Source organism: Cenococcum geophilum (assembly GCF_001692895.1).
Source record: "Cenococcum geophilum 1.58 unplaced genomic scaffold K441scaffold_60, whole genome shotgun sequence".
Classification (NCBI taxonomy): domain Eukaryota; kingdom Fungi; phylum Ascomycota; class Dothideomycetes; order Gloniales; family Gloniaceae; genus Cenococcum; species Cenococcum geophilum.
In genome coordinates, this window is record NW_027137618.1 from 885,924 (window position 1) to 903,703 (window position 17,780).

Genomic DNA, 17,780 nt, shown 5'->3' on the forward strand with positions numbered 1-17,780 from the left:
CCNCNNNTTTTCTATTTAACCTACTTCNGCTTATATTAGATTTCCAATACTTTCTATATAAGTTAGTTATTACATTAATAGGCCGCTATTAAATTTGCATTAATTATTATTAAGTGGTTGTTAAGATATTAAAGTGCAATTTTTCCAATTTTTGGTGAGTTTTGAGGTGGCCAGCTCGCTTGTATGGCCAGCTCGCTTATAAACTACGTTATTCGTTTTCATATTTCACAGAACCCTTATTTGCTGCCAATCTGCGAGTACGCTTCTGTTACCCTTCTAACTCGCTTACTACGGAGCGTCTGATTTATGAGAAGACGATAGTGCCTGGAGATGGCCTTTTCATTTCGTATTGTCAATTCACACGTCGCGTTTACATGTCACGATGCTGATTCACTTCGTCCACAATGGTAATCCACACAGTCGGCGCTAAGTGTGACATGCAATGTGCGATATGCGACGATCTGTGCCTCAGCCCTGCATTACACCCTTGTCTCGAACCCGGCAGTCCCCTGTTTCGTCAGAAGTCCGACCCCTAGCTCTCGACATGAAATCTCACATATTCCTGCCCTGTCGTCGACATGACTTGATTTTCCATCTTCTCGTCGTTCCTCTCATTCATTCATTTCTTCTCAGTGACTGGCTCGCTTTTCTTGGCTTAATACACTTTGGATTTCTTACAGCAAAATGCACAACTCGCTCCTCACCAACATCATCCTCCTCCTATCCCTCTTCCACACCGCCGTTATCGCCGCACCAGACAAATACGCTGCCGTACTCGCCGTTCGCCAGACCTCCGCTCCCACCGACTCTCAATGCCTCGACTACGCCCGCACCGCCAACCTCTCCACCATTGGCGAAAACAGCACCTACCGCTCCGCCTTCCTCCAAGCCTCGCCCGTCGGCACAATTATCGAAGCCAAAATACTCGACACCGCCATCCTAAAACTGCCCGCGCTAACTAGAGACGAGGCTCTGAACCAGGCATGCGGGAACCTAACGACGATTGCGTTGGCGGAGGCAGAGCGGAATTTCACAATGGGCATCGTGGCGCAGTTCTCAGGTCTTGTGGGGAATCCGCAGGCGATTAAGGCTGGGCCGGAGTTGGTGCCTATTTTTGGGTTGATGTTAATTGTTTTTGGGGGGGTATGGATTTTCATGNCATAGGGGATGTGGAATGGAAGATGGAAAGAGAAATGTGAGACGTTTGGAGAGAAGAGGGTGCTGCTGGCATGTGATGGATGGAACTCGGAATATGCACCTAAACGTGGAGGGTTGGTCTCGGTTTCGATGGTAGGGCACAAGGGAGTGATATCGATTTAGGTCGGTGAGGTATGCAACTCAGATAAATAATTAAAAACGCAACGTCCTTTATGCGTGCATCTTCAAACTCCTTGACATCGCTATCGAAGTTCCCTGGCCATACATGCCCCCACCACATTATGTTCACTGGTGACGGTTATCTTGCGTTGCCAGAGTATATATCATGTTCCTATATCGAGCATGGTTAATAGAGGCAAATAGCAAGTCTATTCAAGATTCGTTATCGGAAAACCCTCCAATACACTATCAGAACCTTTTACTATGCTGACGCTCCAACCAATTGATCAGCTTTCCTATTGCTCCATTCCTTAGTCGCTGGTCGCAGGTTTGACTACCAATATGTTGGAAAAGCCCCGACAGCTTTGCAAAGCCGGTGCCGCATGTCGGGCACTTGAATGGATACACACTACCATTGTAATTACCCATATAATCCAGATATAAATCGTAACCCTCAACCATATCATCGTGATATTCTTCATCGATATAGTGTTTCCATTGATAACACAAGGCAGCAGACTCGTTTAGGTCGAGAATGTTGATGCCCGAGTCGCAGCTTCCGGACTCTAAGTGGATTATCATGCCAGCGTAGGTGGTGAATATTCTATAGCAGCCATAGCACTCTACGGAAGGGTCCAAGTGGACCATTTTATGCTAGATGATTACCGATACGTTAGCAAATAAATCGTAGTATAAGACACTTCTAAGGACTAAGCGGGCCTGCACTTACGTGTTTGAGATTACTTGGGCTATCGAAATATCGGTCACATTTTCGACACACATTCTCTTCCAAATACTCTTGGTGGCGAGGGGAGTCTTGGTAATGCTGTTGCCTCGCCTGAGCGCTGGGAAACGACCTCTCACAGGGGCGGCAGTACAGGCTATTTAGGCAAGAGAGGTGAACAAAACTAGAAAGTAATCCCAAGGGGGGGATGCTTACCTCCCGGTAGCCATAATATTTAATAAATGGTCTTTTCGGTCAACACAGCAATTGTGGCGGATCAGCCCGCTGCTAAGCCGGGCAACAGGCTGATTCAGCCTTACTCCAAGTGTCGGCCGCTCAACAGTTAGAGGCTGGGGTGGGATAGGAAAGGCAAATGCGAGGTGATGTTTTAACTAGGTATGGGCGCGCGGCCGTCGCGCACCGATGCAGATGCAAACAACTTAAATTCACGTGATATTATAACCTAATCAGGAAGGAACTAAACTCAATCGGTGGGGTATCCGCATATCAATTAGGCTGCCCTTAATAATAGAGGTTAATAGTCTAAACTTGCTAAGGTAATGGTCTGAGCAGGTCCATGCGCTATCCCGTGTCACCGGAATAAATCTTTTGCGGAGTGTCTGATTCATGACATATTCGTGGGTAACCTACAAGTAGAATAGGGCCAACATTCTCCACCGTATGCAACGCTAAGCTCTTCTGGTGCATCAAGTCATGGATCATAACGTACCGGCCCCCGACAACGGCTTGAACAACGAGTGTAGTGGTTTCCGCACTCTCTACAATCCCCTCGCAGGCGATGACCCACAACTTGAGTGAGAAACCCTTCTCTTCCCAATCCAACTTGGAATCTGGGCTAAATTCTTCTGCACAGTATTATCGCGATTCACGGCGAAGGCGGCCGCTGGGACAGATCATGGACTCATTGGAATTCGGAGTACAACTGGCTAAAGGATGCGATTCCTCGAGTATTTCCCTATGCGCGAGTGGCAGCTTATCATTACACGGGGGGCAGTAATGTTAGAGAGAGTCTGGTCAACAACCTTCTTCTGGACCTGAGAGACTATCGCACATCCCCAAACCGACTCAATGTACCCATAGTGTTCATAGCTCACAGTTTCGGCGGCACTTTGGTTAAACAACTCTATGTTGCTACCTCCTCAGAGCGAAATTCTCAGAGCCGGATGGCCGAGCTGCATGCTTGCATTCGTGGATTTGCATTCTTTGGCACATATCATAGTGGTGAAGTGCCAGAACGCATCAAGGAGATGCTGGTATCGACACGACGAATGTTCTTTCTGATTCCTGGCCTCTCTAGGTATACTGATCTGGCAACAACTCTTATACGTTTGTTCGACCAATTACCTTTAATCAACGAAGACTTTAAGGCTGTTGGGGGAGACCTAGTCCCGACCGTGTGCTTCTATGAGATGAAAAAAACTAAGATACGTCCTATGATGGTAGATTTGACCAATCTAGTAATGACTATAATATCTGACAATTTTTAGGACACTGAAATAGTTCCGCGCGAGCAATCGATCTTGCCAAGTGCTATAGAGAGCCGCGGACTTGAGACGAATCACGCAGATCTTGTCAAATTTGCGTCGGCAAATGACCAGTCGCTAGCTCGGGTGTTGGGTTCGATGCGGCAATTGATCGATAACGCACTGACGTGGAATGGAGTGAGTTCCACCAGTGCAACCAGTAATCTTTCCGTCGACGGTGATGTCAATATATTATCGTTAGACGGCGGAGGCGTGAAAGGTCTATTTTCTATCATTGTTCTGGAGACGCTTATGGAAGCGGTCCGTCGGATTGACGCCCCCGAAGTGCCTGACGCACTTAAACCCTGCGATTACTTCAGTCTCATTTGCGGAACAAGTACCGGAGGCCTTCTCGCAATCATGCTGGGTAGACTTCGCATGGATTTGCGCTCCTGCAAACAAGCCTATAAGTCATTATCCAAAGAAATTTTTCGAACTGGGACCTGGAAGCTTCCCGGAAAGAAATGGTGGGACGCGTTCTGGAATAAGNCATGGTATTCTGGCGACGCTCTCGAGTCTGCAATAAAGAGTATTCTTGAAGAGCATATCAGCGAACTGGAAAAGGAGAATCTGCAAACTGAAAACATTCCTTTAGCCAAGGCACCTTTACGACCCCAAGCCGTGTTGCCAACGCGCTGTTTTGTCTGCGCAACCGTCAAAGATCAGACTCGTGCGGAGCGTATACGTAGCTACATACCATTCAGCAATGAAGTCTCTCACTTCACCATTTGCCAAGCCAGCAGAGCGACGTCGGCCGCGCCGCTGTACTTTCCCCCTATCAATGTGGCCGGGAAAGAATACTATGATGGCGGCATGGCGTCCAATAATCCGATCATAGAAGCAGTCCGCGAGGCGACAACGGAGTTTCAAGGACATAATATCAATGCGATTGTAAGTATCGGAACTGGAGCAAGCAAAATTGTCGCCCCGAACAGCGGACTGCAAAGTGTCATTGATCATATGGTTGCTCGCGTGACGGATACCGAAGAAAAATGGGAGGAATTTCTTGCGTTGTTTCCTTTGCATGAGAATGTATCCTTTCGGTTTCAGGAGAAAGGCAATCTGGGATCCATTGACCTAGCATCCAGCGACAGACTAGAAGAGGTTGAGAAATTAGCAAAGGCCTATGTGGCATCCCCGGAAGTACGGGTTAAAATTGATGAATGCGCTAGAAAAATTGCCCATAGTGGTACATAATATGTAGTAGATAGGCACTTTTTGATTCAGTATGTCGAAGCTTCTCAATTAAGAGCCCTGGAACCATTGAATACTAACAATTGAGTAATTAGTTGATAAATGATTAGATAGAAGCCTGAGTCGACTAAAGCCCTTTTCGTATCATCGTGTAAGACCCTCAGCTGCGGGATAGGGATGATGACGAATGGGAGACCGGTCACTTCGCTCTGACGTCTTCTTTCGGTGACGCGTACTACCCGTGGAGGACACTGCCCCAGAGATACATATTACTATTCTATTAGTTATATAAGTTATGATTATTATATAATCTAACTAATTATAATCATATTTAACCCTTATAATTATAATAATTAATATAATTACCGGCGGTAAAACCGTGTAGGAATAGAGTATAGTAATAAAGCTTTAGTATTAGGAAAGTTACTTCTTAGTGACTAGATTTAGTGAGCCAAACACTGCACTCACCGTTGACAATCGTTAAGCCGAAAACAGGGAGGTTGGAAAGCTACCAATTGCGATACAAAAATCACAAGGCTGGGAATGGCGTTAATGGAACAAAAATAGAACATAGACTGTCCGGGCCAGTACGGAGGACGGGACAAAAATGTATTTTCCCTTCCTTTCCAGGACTAGCGGTTTTCCCTCTATAAGGTTCCTATAAGGCCTCTTTGGAGACCTTTGGCGGGTCTTAGGGACATACTGTCGACGTCCAATTGGACCAAAAGACCAGTCCTTCTGGCGAAGCCAAATAGGACGTATTTTATAGGTTGACACATACTGCCTAAAATCTTGTTGCTTAAGAGATAGAGCCCCCATAACTTGGCAACCTTATGGCGCTTGTTCTCACCCCTGCCCCCTTATATGACGCTTGAACAGTAAAATGAGGCGGCTTACACAACTCTTGTCAAGGAGGTGGATAATGGATCAATTGTAAACACCCGGTGGATATACACTAACACCACAACAACTGCCGTAAGAGGAGTAGTTGATTTTGTAGTGCCCGCAGCGACGAGGTTATTTGAACCTTACGGGCAGGGGGGAGGGGGGGCGCGAGAAAGTCGAGACAACGCGATCGCGGGAGAGCTCGCCTACCCTTTCTCTCACCACCTTACAATTTGATGACTTTGTATCACACTTCCGGACCGTCGATTACGACCCGCGATGTCATTCGAGCCGGCAGGAGGCTCGCGGCTACGTAGGGGGTGGATGAGAAGGAGGAGGGGGAGGAAGCCGTCGTCCTCATTGTCGTAGAAGCGGCTTATTGATTTGGTTATTATACACAACTTTGGTTACAATATATACGACTCCTAAGCGCGCCAAATCCAAGCGACGCGGCAAGATCGCGATGAGAGACTCCCATCGTTTGAAAAACCGTCTTCTATATTGACCAGTGAGCGGAGAGTACACCCGTTGATCGGTAGAGATTGCGGCCAAGCTTTGTCGGCAACCTCGAAACACAACCACAAATCCTCCACCATCACCAGAGAGTGGTGTAACAGTGCCTGGTCCCTGTCCTAAAGACTCGACCCTCCTCTTATTGCAACCTCAAATTCATACCGTAGCCCCGGAGCATCGAGGGCATCCATTCGGACATCTGGTGTTGTCTCAGCCCTGCCCCACCATCGACCCCTCCATAACAACTGAACAAGCACCACCATGCAGTCTGGCATATCCGGTACAGCTATGCTCCAAATTAATTTCCATACCATTTTAAATACTAGCTAACGCCCACCCCAGCCACGGCGGAGCTCCACAGCGCCTTCCAAACCCTCCTCAGCACACCCTCCCAACGCGGCATCCTCGCCAGCATCTCCAACGAAACCATCATCCCCGGCGCCACCATCCCCTCCACCACCTCCACCTTCCTCGGTGACCTCGTCGCCCTCCAGCCCCACCTGACCCCAAACGCCGCACTCTACATCATCCTGCGGCGCGCGGACAGCCCCGCGGCGGCGAGCGGCCCGTCGACGGGCACGCTGGCCGCGATAACGTACGTGCCGAACGCGGCGCCGGTGCGGCAGAAGATGCTGTTCGCATCGACGCGGCTGACGCTGACGCGCGAGCTGGGGTCCGAGAACTTCGGCGAGACGCTGTTCGCGACCGAGGCCGAGGAGCTGACGGAGGCCGGGTGGCGGCGGCACGAGGCGCACGGCGAGGCGGCGAACCCGCTCACACAAGAGGAGCAGGATCTCGAGGACATCAGGGAGGCGGAGGCGCTGGAGAGCAGGGGCACGGCGGGGAAGGGACTGGTGGGCGGGGGCGGGGGCGGCCGCATCGCTATGCAGGCGGAGGAGGGGGTCAGGGAGGCGATTGCGGGGTTGAGTGTGGCAGGGGAGGGGAATCTGGTGCAGTTGGTATGCCGTTCTGTTTTCCACTCGCCGTGACGGCCGTGGTGTCGCGCTGCCGAGGTTGTACTGACTTCGATGCAGAAAATCGATGTCGCCAACGAAACGCTCCAGCTGGCTTCCGTGTCGTCAGCGACTCCTGCTACCCTCTCGACCTCGATATCGTCCACCGAACCTCGATTCTCGTTCTATAAACACACCACTTCGGACGCTCCGATAATCTTCATATCAACTTGCCCGAGCACATCCAAAATCAAGGAGCGGATGCTGTACGCAGCGTCACGTAGCATAGTCATCCAACTCGCACAGGGTGAAGCTGGGATCACTATTTCGAAGAGGGTGAGTGTTTCCTTGTAGTGATATTCAGGAATTCCGTGTAGAGCTTGCTAACCGGTTTCTGTACCAGATTGAGGCTACGAATCCAGATGAAGTCACCGCACAAACAATCGCAGACGAATTCAAGCAACAAACGGAGGCGAAGACGGGATTCGCGAGACCAAAGCGACCTGGAAAGCGTTAAGCCTATAATAGCGTTTCGGGATGTCCAGGCAGAACACACTCCACGCTTAAGTATACTCCTGCTAGATGATAGAGATGGATGTCTTGGAAGGGCTGCTAGCTCAGCCTGTGACTTTATTCATAAACGGGCGGGAGAACCGTGAGCATAGGGGGCTTAAAAAGCGATATGCACTTCGATAGAGTATCTACGCGATGAAGAAGCGCTTATGCAACCAATTTTCTCTATGCGCCCAATGCAATTAAGCCGACTTTTCAAGCGTGTCCAACAAGAGGAATATCTCGCTTTTACCAATCCTTCTCAGCCCAATCCGCCCATTTTCACAAGCTAAGTATCTACAGCCTCCTTTCCTCTAATTTTTTCTTACTTACCGTATTATCCATTTAGCCCTTTCCGCATAGTTTGCCCGGTGTATGGAGTAGTATCGTCACTCTTCGTACTTCCCGCCCGGTAGCATATCTCTCCCCTTCTCCAGCACCCCCTTCAGATACTCATACACGGTAAACGTAACTGCCTGGCCCGGCGCGACACGCATAATACGCGGCGTGATTCCCTTGTAGAAACTCCTGCTACCCTCATGCTTCCACATATCCCTGCCAAACACATCAGCACCGCACATCTCCCATCGTCTCGTTCCCGCTGAATTCCGCCTTCTAGGCTGCAAGTGAACGGGGATCCCAAAAAAAAGGGACCTACTTGGAGATATTCACAATCCTCTGTACAGCGCTCTGCCCCGGCTCCGCGGGCGTCTTCTGCAGTCTTGTCTTAATCGTGTCAATCGGTGCGTTGCTCAGCGGTCCCATCGCGCCGCTAACTAGCCCGATAAACATGGTCTGATACCCCGGCAGGTCCGTCTTGCCCTGGTACGCCTGCAGCCAGGCGCGTGACTGTGAGTACGCGGTGAAGTTGACGGCCTGGTTGCTGCCCTGGCGCAGAGCGGTCAGCGAGACGCCGCGGTACAGCGCGCCAACGCCCTCCTCTTTCACGACCGTGTACAGCGCGTGCGCCGCGTTGCGGTACTTGGGGATGTCGAGCGGGTCCGCCATCGAGTGGTGCTGGGCTTGCAGCCGGATCTTGACGACTTCCATTGGTGTCACGACGGCGACAGCTTCGGTTATGCCGGCCGCGAGACCGGCTGGGGGTGCGGTTAGTTTCTGGATCAATTGGATATTAAATTATTCTTGTACGGAGAAAAAAAAAATTTATGTCGGGGTTTTGGAGTCTGCAAGGCGCTCTATAGCTCCGCGTGGCCGTGACCGTGGGGTTCAAGATGCAGGAGCGTCACGGGGATTTGCTGGGACACAGCGATTCTCTCCACTCACCCAGAAACGTGCTCTGCCCGCTGACCGTTCCGTCCTTGTTTGCCAGCAGCTGCTTGTACCACTCGTAGCTCGTAAAGCGAATAGCCATCTTGGGCACGATGCCCGTGAGCACCGCGCCGAGCCCTTTGTACAGCCCGAGCGGCGTCTCGCGCTTGACGATTTCGGCGCCGGTCCTGATGAAGCCGCGATGGGGTGCCTGTGCGGGTTTTGTTTGTCAATTCCGGCTGGCTGGTGAGGGGGAAGAGGGGATGGTATATGGGACGTACGCCTGGTGCTCGCGCTCGCCGCGAGAGCTGCATGCGCACCTTGATTGTGTCTGTTTGGCGGGCTTAACTGTGTCCCAGCTGCTTTTCGGGCTTGGGTGAGGGAGGACGTACCAAGCGGATGGCACACGAGCGCCTCCATCATGCCAGCTCCTCCGCCAGCTGTGTCGCCCAGAGTTAGCATACAGTCTCCACACCACAGAACCTGCCAATTCTTCGTGGCCGAGCTTACCGATGAGGTTCGTGGCCGCCGACGCGGGCTGTTTCCCGCCGGGGCCTTGCATTGATTTTGCAGACATTATGAGGTATGAGGTATGAGGTGTGTGCGCCCTTTCAGAGGCAGACTGAGAATTAAGGTGGATGCAGTAGATTTGGGAAATTGGTAGACCTGAAGTTGAGGTGGGAGAAAACGCCGAGGGTTTCTATTCCGGAACCCAACTCGTCCTCCCTTCTTTCCTCACACGCGCTGTTCTAGGTATGCATAAAGACGCGCTCCGTGGATTGCTAAAAGGCTTATAGCAACAACGGGAAGGAGGAGTGATGTGGTGGAAAGAGCGGCAAAAAGGAACAGACGCGTGAAAGAAAGGCAGCAGAGAAGATCAGAAAAGCTTGCAGTCATCCGACCTCAGGTTCGCGCAGGTGTATCATTTGTTGCCAGTACCCGCGGATGCATCGTACCCTGTCCCTTCCCCCTTTTCAAGGCCAGGATAGCCGCCCATGAGGGAAGAAGCTCACGTTACCCCAGACACTAAACGTTAAAGTTGCCTTTCGCGCAGGACGAGCGGAAGCGTGGAGCTTGTTCGGTTCACGCGTTCGGCTTCAAACACGGAACAAGGAATTCAGGAATTGTTTTTCCGGGTTCATGTTTATATTTGCTTTATATCTACTGCACTTGGTACATGGACGAGTATAGAGAATTACCACGGGAGTTTTTAATGCTAGTGTCTAGCTGTTGCAATAGCACTTTCTCGGGGTACCGCCGACACTGATTTTGTTTTTTCTTCTTTTGATTATGTATTGACGTTCGTTGCTTGTGAAAATGACGTTTGATCGGCATGTCGGTAATATTCTTTATATCGCTGTTCTGCGTTATCTCATAAATCAGACCCTCCGTGGGTCGTTGTGCACGGACATACTGCCAAAGGGTCCAAGAGCTTATAGTCCTAACTTTAGTGGTAATATATACTTCTCTAAGTCTACTTATCCCTAAAATACTATAAGCTAAAAGCCCTTTATCTTCTCTATTACCTCTATATTATAGCGATATTGTAGCTGTTCTATAAGAAGTTAGATATAAGTATTTAGTTTTAGTTTAAATTTTATAAAGATACGCCTTAAAATCGAACTTATATTTTATAATAATATGTCTTACTCTTTAATATTCTAAATATAGGGCTGTAGTATATATTTATAAAAATATAATTACTTAAAAGAACCTATTATATTAAATATATATATTATAACTATAGGCTCTATAAAAATTGGCCTCTGTACCTTTACGTAGTAAAGCCCAGGAACCTGGCAGACAACTATTAGCGTTCTATTAGGATCGTGCCGATAGACTACCAGAGCAAACGTAGAGACGTATATACAGCAGCGCAGCGCCGGCGCTACGACGTGGTGGTAGCGTGGAGAATTTTTTCGCTAAGATGGTAAGCCCTAACAGAAGCCTCAAAAACGACTACCGCGTCTCGGTCTCGGCTACCACGTCTATACACTAAATCTACGACTCGAGTTACAGCATCTACAACCAGCGCCCCCCCTTCCTCCTATACGGCATAGTAACCGAACTGTATACGCCCTAGGAAGGCTATAATAAGCCTCTTCTTATTCCCTATTCTACCTAACAACCTAGATTTACCTACGCGGTATTTTGTCTTCCTCTATATTATTAGCTATAGATAAGATACCTAGTTCTTATATTCGTTCCACTAGCTTCTTTAGGGTAGAAACTATACTAAAAGTAGGAAGACTATAGATATATATATAGGGCAATTAAGGGAGTAAGGGTAGGTAAGTAATATTATCTTTACGGTAATTTAATTTAAGTGGAAGTATAATATAAGCGGTAGATAGGGTAAGATAGGTAATTAGGACAATCCCTTATAGGAGTCTTAAAGTAGTGACCTAAGGGTATTTTTCCTCCCGTTAACGTAGTATAGACGTATTACCTAGTGGAGTGTATACTATATTATCTCTTATATCTCCCTTAGAGGTTCTTTATACCTAACTTAATGGTATTTATCTATATAGACTTATAAAAGGACCGTATTAGACGTTAAACAAGAATTAATATATTATAACTATTATAGTTAGGACGTAGCTTATAGAAGAGGATAAAAATTAATATACAGTAAAATCTCTTTAGTACGATATGGTTTATTTGACCGAGCGTATCGTAATACTAAGGGTATCGTTATATTGCATACTTGTATATAAAATGCACCTAAGATTAAAATTAGGTAATAATATTATGTATCTACGTGCGTGAACTCGTAATTGAGCGATCGGCTATACTAAAATACGTCGCGATCGATTGCTGCTTGGTGTTTTAAGGTTATCGGCCTTGAATTTAGCGCTTGTGCCTTAATAGAGTCGTAATTACGTCTCTATTAGAATCGCTTTACTACTCCTTATAGAGACGAAGCTTTTGTAAGGCCACAAGTGCCTTATTAAGTTTAATTTAAGGTTGCTTAACAGCTTCCTTATCCGTCTCTACATCGCGATTAGGCCCTGCGTAGAGCTCTACTATATGCTTAATAAGATCTTTAGATAAATCTTCTACTTTTTTACCCGGTAGCTTAATAAATTCCTAAATATTTATTACGGCGTAAATCCTTCCTGCTGCGAGTAGCTGTTCTGCCATTTACTACATTTTATTAACTATAGGAGGATTTAGATAATCTTAAGGGCGAAGCCGTGGGCCTATACGAGAGCTAAATAATGTAAATTTAATAAAGTAATTCTTAATTGTCTATGGTGTAACTTCCTTCTAAGCTTCGACTAACTATTGAATTGCCTATAAGATGTGCATCTACTTAATTGGATTCTTATCTTAAAGCGAGATCTCCACTATAAATTGCAGCCAGTATCGCCAGTAGAGCAGCTTAAAGTTTATAATTATCCCTTAATTAAGAGGCTGATATACTAAGGTGTAATTAGGAGGAAGGAACTCCACGCGCGTATTCTTAAGAGAGCCATTCTTAATAAGTATTTAAATAGCTGCTTTATAGGCGCTGAAGCCGTTAATTAAGAGTAATATCTTTCTACTGTATATCCTTTTATTAAACTAGGTGAGCTACTTAAGTATAATTACCGTTATTATCTAGGCCTTCTTATTATGCCTCTATATAATATTTATTAAGGCTATATTAATGTAATTACGCGAGAAGTAATATGGCTTTAGTGATAAGCTAATTATAAGGAAAGGAAGCTTATCTAAGCTATCTGTATTAGAGTAATTGCCTAGAGAGATTTATGCCTTTTACTTCTTTATTCTTAATAGAGCCTTAATAGCCAATATAGTATCTAGTATAGCCTTCTAAAATAGCCCTATCTTATCTATATTGTAAATATCCTTTAGTAGATAAGGCTTAATAATTACTTAAAGCTCTACTATACGATTTTCTACTCTATCTATATTGGCTAAGGCAGCCTTATCGTGCTACTTTCTCTTATAAATACTGTTACGAGATTTAAAGCCTTCTAACTAGCTAAGCGACTACTTTAGCTTAGTTGTTATTGCTAATATAGGTATTTATTGCTATAATTAAGTGGCTGCAGTATATATAAGGTCGCCAGTAATAGGAATGCGAGAGTTCTATCCCTTGCATTGATAGAGTCCGTAGAGTTGTGGCCCGTGCGCGCGATCAAGAACACGAACTTCATCGCGTCAAGATGAAATAGATAACTTTATCAATTAAATACACCACCAAAATGGTGCGCAATGATATATCCAACAACATAGACCTTGTGCAGCCTACTTCGCATATCATTCTCAAAAATTGGGTCGCAAAAAAGCCACCGCCAGAGCCCGCACCACTGCTTCATTTGAGAACTCTCGTGATGCGGCAAAACGATTGACCGCCTAAATCTATGGCTTATTGATTGGTGCGCACGGGCCATAACTCTACGGACGTTATTATCAATGCAAGGGATAGGCGTTAGTGCCACTTAAAGAGAGCCTCCTCTAAAAGAGGATGTTCGGCAGCTCTCTTTTACTCTTACGTACTTTGCCCGCGTTGTAATTTAGCTTAATTAAGCTATTAGAATTTATTGTTTAGTATTTCTAATATTAAGGATTAATTAATATTGCGATGGAGGAAGTTATTTACCCAGCGAGCAACCTCTAATTATCCCTTAACACGCTGGTTTGCGTCCTACTGTTATCGATAAGAACTACCCAATTAAATCAATTAAATAAGGCTATACGCGTTGTTTTAATTCTAGTGTTGTGCACGGACTATTTAATCTTAGGACATAAGCGTGTTAAGGGATAGTAAACCGGGGTGTTTTTAGTAGTGGGCGCGTATTTTCTGGCGCTTATAATTAGTGAAGCCGTAACGGCGCTGCCTTGTAGAATTTTAATGTCTTACTATAGCAAATAAGATAGAATTAAGTATAGAGAGTAAGATCTAAGGGTAATTTTAATGGATTTTGATTGTTGTGTGATATATTTAATGGCTGAACTTATGGTAAGCAAAGGTCAAATCCGACGAATCAAAATCTGCTTATACCGATATTGGTGGTAGGTACTTAACGATATTGGCAAAAGTCAGATTATCGTAATATTACACCAAAAAAGGCTTGATTAAGGGGTATAGATTGTTATATAGAGGGTATCGTTATATACCCTATATCGTATTAAGGAGATTTTACTGTATAGTGGTAATTAAGCGAGGTGAAGTGCGCGTACCGAACTTAAAATCTTCAGCGCTTACTAAAGGGGGGGTAAAGCTAGTTATATATACACCTTACCCTTTACTTTATTACTTTAGGATAGTAATAGATAAATACCCCCTAATTAATATACGGACATACTCTACTAATTAAGTTTAGTTCCTTTTTAATTAAGTTAGAATATATTAGGCTACTAAGTAGGCTAATAGAAATAATATATATAATACTCTATAAGGAAGAAATTAAGGGGCTTAAGGGCCCTAAAAAGGTATCTATATAATAGCCCGCGCGCTATTATATAACCTATTATATATATATATCGCTAAGCGCCCGCGAAGCCCTACTGCGCGCGTCCACGTCGCCGCGGGTGGAAACATCATCAGGAAATCGTTCCTTTTGATGGCTAAGTGCAGAGGCGATGGTAGGGAGCCGCCGCAGCGCATGCAGCGCTGCCGTCGCGGTCCTGTGGTGTTGAGCTCGCGACGCGTACCATCGTACAAAGCATCGCCCTCAACAACACCAGGAGCCTCACTGCCTCCGCTTGAGGCTCCTGCTCTACCACCTAGGGAGGCCTATCAAGGGATACTGGGATACGAAAACTACCCGATGTACGACTACCTGGCTCATAGCCAGGCCCGAAACTGGCCTTATTATCAGCTAGTCGACGTGGACGTGTCCTAGTCGTATAATAGGATACCCTTGGGCTTGCACTAGCTCTAAGATCGCAAGGCAAGGGCGTAGGGAAACCCTTTTTTATAAGAACTTGTTAAGGTTAACGCGTTACAAATACCTTGTACGAAACTTGTTAAGGCCCTAAGGCTACCGCGAAGAACTTATTAAGGCCCTACCTAGAGAACTTATTAAGGCCCCTCTATAAGGGCCTATCTGGTATCCGGTATACTTAGGTGACTTAAAAGAGGGTCTTAATAGACGTAGTGCGCGCGACCTGGAAGATAGCGATATAATAGCAACGCGACGGCGACTAGACGGCTTAACGAGGTGGAAATACGGGTAAAGCTCTAGGCAGCGGAAATATAGGCCAGCTTCGCGGCCCTATAGTATTAAAGGCGACTTATAGGAGGGTCTTAATAGGCGTAGTGCACGCAACCTTAGGGGAAGGCTATAGGGGAAACATAGGCTAGTCGGACGAGGACTTAATAGTTAGAGATATAGGCCAGCTTATAAAATAGGGGGACACAAGCTTAGTTAGTAGGAGAGGGGGGAGTAGGTCGCCTAGCACGGGACCTAGTCTATGGCCCCCTCCTATAAGATACGGTCGGCCTATTATAAGGAGACTCTTATAGGCATTGCAAAACGGGAACTAGTGGTATATAGGGTGTTGCGCCCCTATATTACTATTAGCCTCCTATAGGGCGAAGTGCGTAGCAGCTACTGCTGGCTCTAGGGACCTTACCCCTTAGTTAGGCTCTAACCCCTAGTATACCTAGTAGGTAGGTAGGATTACGTCCTAGCCGGAGAAGACTATTACGTGGCTTAAGAGAACGGATACGTGTGTTAGTATATTAACAGACAGAACCGTTTGCTAGGACGGTATACTAATAAGATATGCTTAAGGAGTAAACAGGAGTTACTTAGGTAGGGGAGGTTTTTAGCTAGGCCTCGTCTATAAAAGGTACCTAAGGCTTCTATATTATAGGATGCAGCTATAATACCTATGTAGGATTACGCCAGTAGGCGCGTAAGACAGGAGTTACGACCCCTAGAAATAGTAGCTTATGCCTATGCCGGCGGAAATAATAAAATAGGTGTAAAACTAGAGGCTATAGAAGGCTCCTAAGCCGTGCGTAAGCGTACTAACTCTAGGAGGAAACTCTTATACAGACCGCTGGGGGGCGGACTAGCGCTTAGGCTAGCCCATTATAAGATATCTAAAAGAATGGTGAAATTCCCCGTATAAGTGGTAGTGGCAGCCAACTGCTTATGGAAAGCCCTTAGGCCTTGGCCTAGGTATTAGGAAAAATACTAAAAAACTAGGGTAAAGGCCTGGATAAGCAGGCACGTTAAACTTTACTATATAACCACCTGCTAGGTACACACATCCCGCTTTCGTCTTTTGGTATTAGGATAGTAGAATAGATAAATCCCCCTTACGCCTTCAATGGCTCTAGGGGGGGGAGGTAAGGCGTATATAGCAATGGTCAACAAGAGATAGCATATAGGGGATAGTCAAGATATGGGAGAGGCAGTAACAAATACACGGCGATTAATTGGCAAGGCCTAGCTAGGACGTAGTAAACCCTAGCTTTGGATAAGCTAGAGAAGGAAGTAGTGGTTCCTAAGGAGTTCAAAACATCTAAGGAGGAGGACGTGCTGTAGGCCCGCAGGGCCGCAGCTACGTGCAAATATGGCAAATCGGGGTTTTTTTTATCCTACTGAGGCTGCTTATAGGGTTTTTCCTCCCCCAACTACAGGGGTTTTCTTCCTGTAAATATATAAGTTTTCCCCCCTGTGCGGAGTAGTCTGCGTGGGCCAGTAGGATCCGTATTAGACGTTAATTAAAGAGTTACTACTACTATATATCGCTAAGCTTAAAGAGACTGCCTAAGTACTCCCCCTTATAACAAAGCCTTGTAGTAAAAACTATAGTGGACTTATTAATAGGCTAGGTATATAAATAATAAGAAAGTTAATAATGTAATAGTAATTAGTAGACTAGTCGCCTAATAGATTAACTCTAATTATATTCTAAGATTTACTATAAAGAAGAGAACTATTTAGGTAGGAACTGTAGTCCTTTAAGTATTTGGTACTGCGCCTAAGAAATATACTAAGTACGTTAAAGCGTTAGTACGTTAGTATGTCGCGTTCCTATATTTCCATATTCCTATATTTTAAACTTATAATATAACTAGCTATATAACTTAGTTACCCCTTATTTTATAGCTTAATCGGTTCTAGTGCCTCCTTTACTATTTTAACTAACCTATTTATATCTTTTCTTAATAGTTGTACTACTACCGATATAAGGTCCGTAACACTATCCCCCTTCTTTTTATCTTTATCTTTAAAGATACCTCCTATCTCTAAGTTATTTATTAAAGGTGTAGTATTTCTATCTTTAATTTAATAACCTCTATTATTCCTAATACCTCCTATTTAATCCTTTATATTTAATCGTTGTAACTAGCTAGTAATATTTATTCTTTTACTTAGTAAAGTTATACCGTCCTATTCTTATTATACGAAAAAGAAGTTAATATATATTATAATTGCGGCTCTATTTAGTTACTAACTTTCTTTTTATGCTAAGTATACGCGAGTAAATATATAGTCGTCCTATAATAATTAATCCGTTTCTAACGCTAAGTATATATATTTTATAATTTAATATAACCGTCTAGTTTCTTATCTAATCTATTATAGGGTCTTATATATTAGTAGCGGCTAAAAAACTAAAGGGTAAGCTAACTAAAGCTCTTATTAAAGTTTAATATTATTTTAATAAAGCGTCTTAAGCTCTAAAGGCTTAATTTAATACTTATGCTTAACTAAGCTGTCCTATAAAGGGTTATAAAAAGGTATACTTAAAAAAGCTACGTTTAGTAAAATAAGGTCTTTCTAAGCTTAAGGCTAAAAAGGCTAAAAAGGATTTTAATTAAGATAAGGTAAAAACAACTAATATACTAGTAGT

General features: G+C 45.2%; 5 protein-coding genes across 5 annotated transcripts; 3 read left to right on the plus strand and 2 right to left on the minus strand.

Annotated features, from left to right (window-relative positions):
* Positions 1-249: 249 nt before the first annotated feature.
* Positions 250-1,519, plus strand: K441DRAFT_668170 (uncharacterized protein). Its single transcript, XM_067649957.1, has one exon. It carries the CDS (start codon positions 685-687, stop codon positions 1,162-1,164), a length of 480 nt encoding a protein of 159 aa, XP_067498639.1. The 5' UTR covers positions 250-684; the 3' UTR covers positions 1,165-1,519.
* On the minus strand, positions 1,439-1,978 carry K441DRAFT_296726 (uncharacterized protein). The gene has a single exon (XM_067641008.1). The coding sequence runs from the start codon at positions 1,963-1,965 to the stop codon at positions 1,567-1,569; it is 399 nt and encodes a 132-aa protein (XP_067498640.1). The 5' UTR covers positions 1,966-1,978; the 3' UTR covers positions 1,439-1,566.
* A 762-nt stretch (positions 1,979-2,740) lies between these two features.
* Positions 2,741-4,843, plus strand: K441DRAFT_700119 (FabD/lysophospholipase-like protein). Its single transcript, XM_067653228.1, has 3 exons — positions 2,741-2,856; positions 2,916-3,501; positions 3,550-4,843. Exons 1-3 carry the CDS (start codon positions 2,756-2,758, stop codon positions 4,780-4,782), a joined length of 1,920 nt encoding a protein of 639 aa, XP_067498641.1. The 5' UTR covers positions 2,741-2,755; the 3' UTR covers positions 4,783-4,843.
* Positions 4,844-6,349: 1,506 nt separating this feature from the next.
* K441DRAFT_296748 (actin monomer binding protein-like protein) lies at positions 6,350-7,859 on the plus strand. The gene is made up of 4 exons (XM_067641009.1): positions 6,350-6,457; positions 6,520-7,136; positions 7,212-7,466; positions 7,534-7,859. The coding sequence occupies exons 1-4, from the start codon at positions 6,439-6,441 to the stop codon at positions 7,645-7,647; spliced, it is 1,005 nt and encodes a 334-aa protein (XP_067498642.1). The 5' UTR covers positions 6,350-6,438; the 3' UTR covers positions 7,648-7,859.
* K441DRAFT_668173 (mitochondrial carrier) lies at positions 7,823-9,372 on the minus strand. Its single transcript, XM_067649958.1, has 4 exons — positions 9,233-9,372; positions 8,967-9,162; positions 8,341-8,779; positions 7,823-8,237 (listed from the first exon to the last, which is right to left on the minus strand). The coding sequence occupies exons 1-4, from the start codon at positions 9,263-9,265 to the stop codon at positions 8,072-8,074; spliced, it is 834 nt and encodes a 277-aa protein (XP_067498643.1). The 5' UTR covers positions 9,266-9,372; the 3' UTR covers positions 7,823-8,071.
* Positions 9,373-17,780: the final 8,408 nt, after the last annotated feature.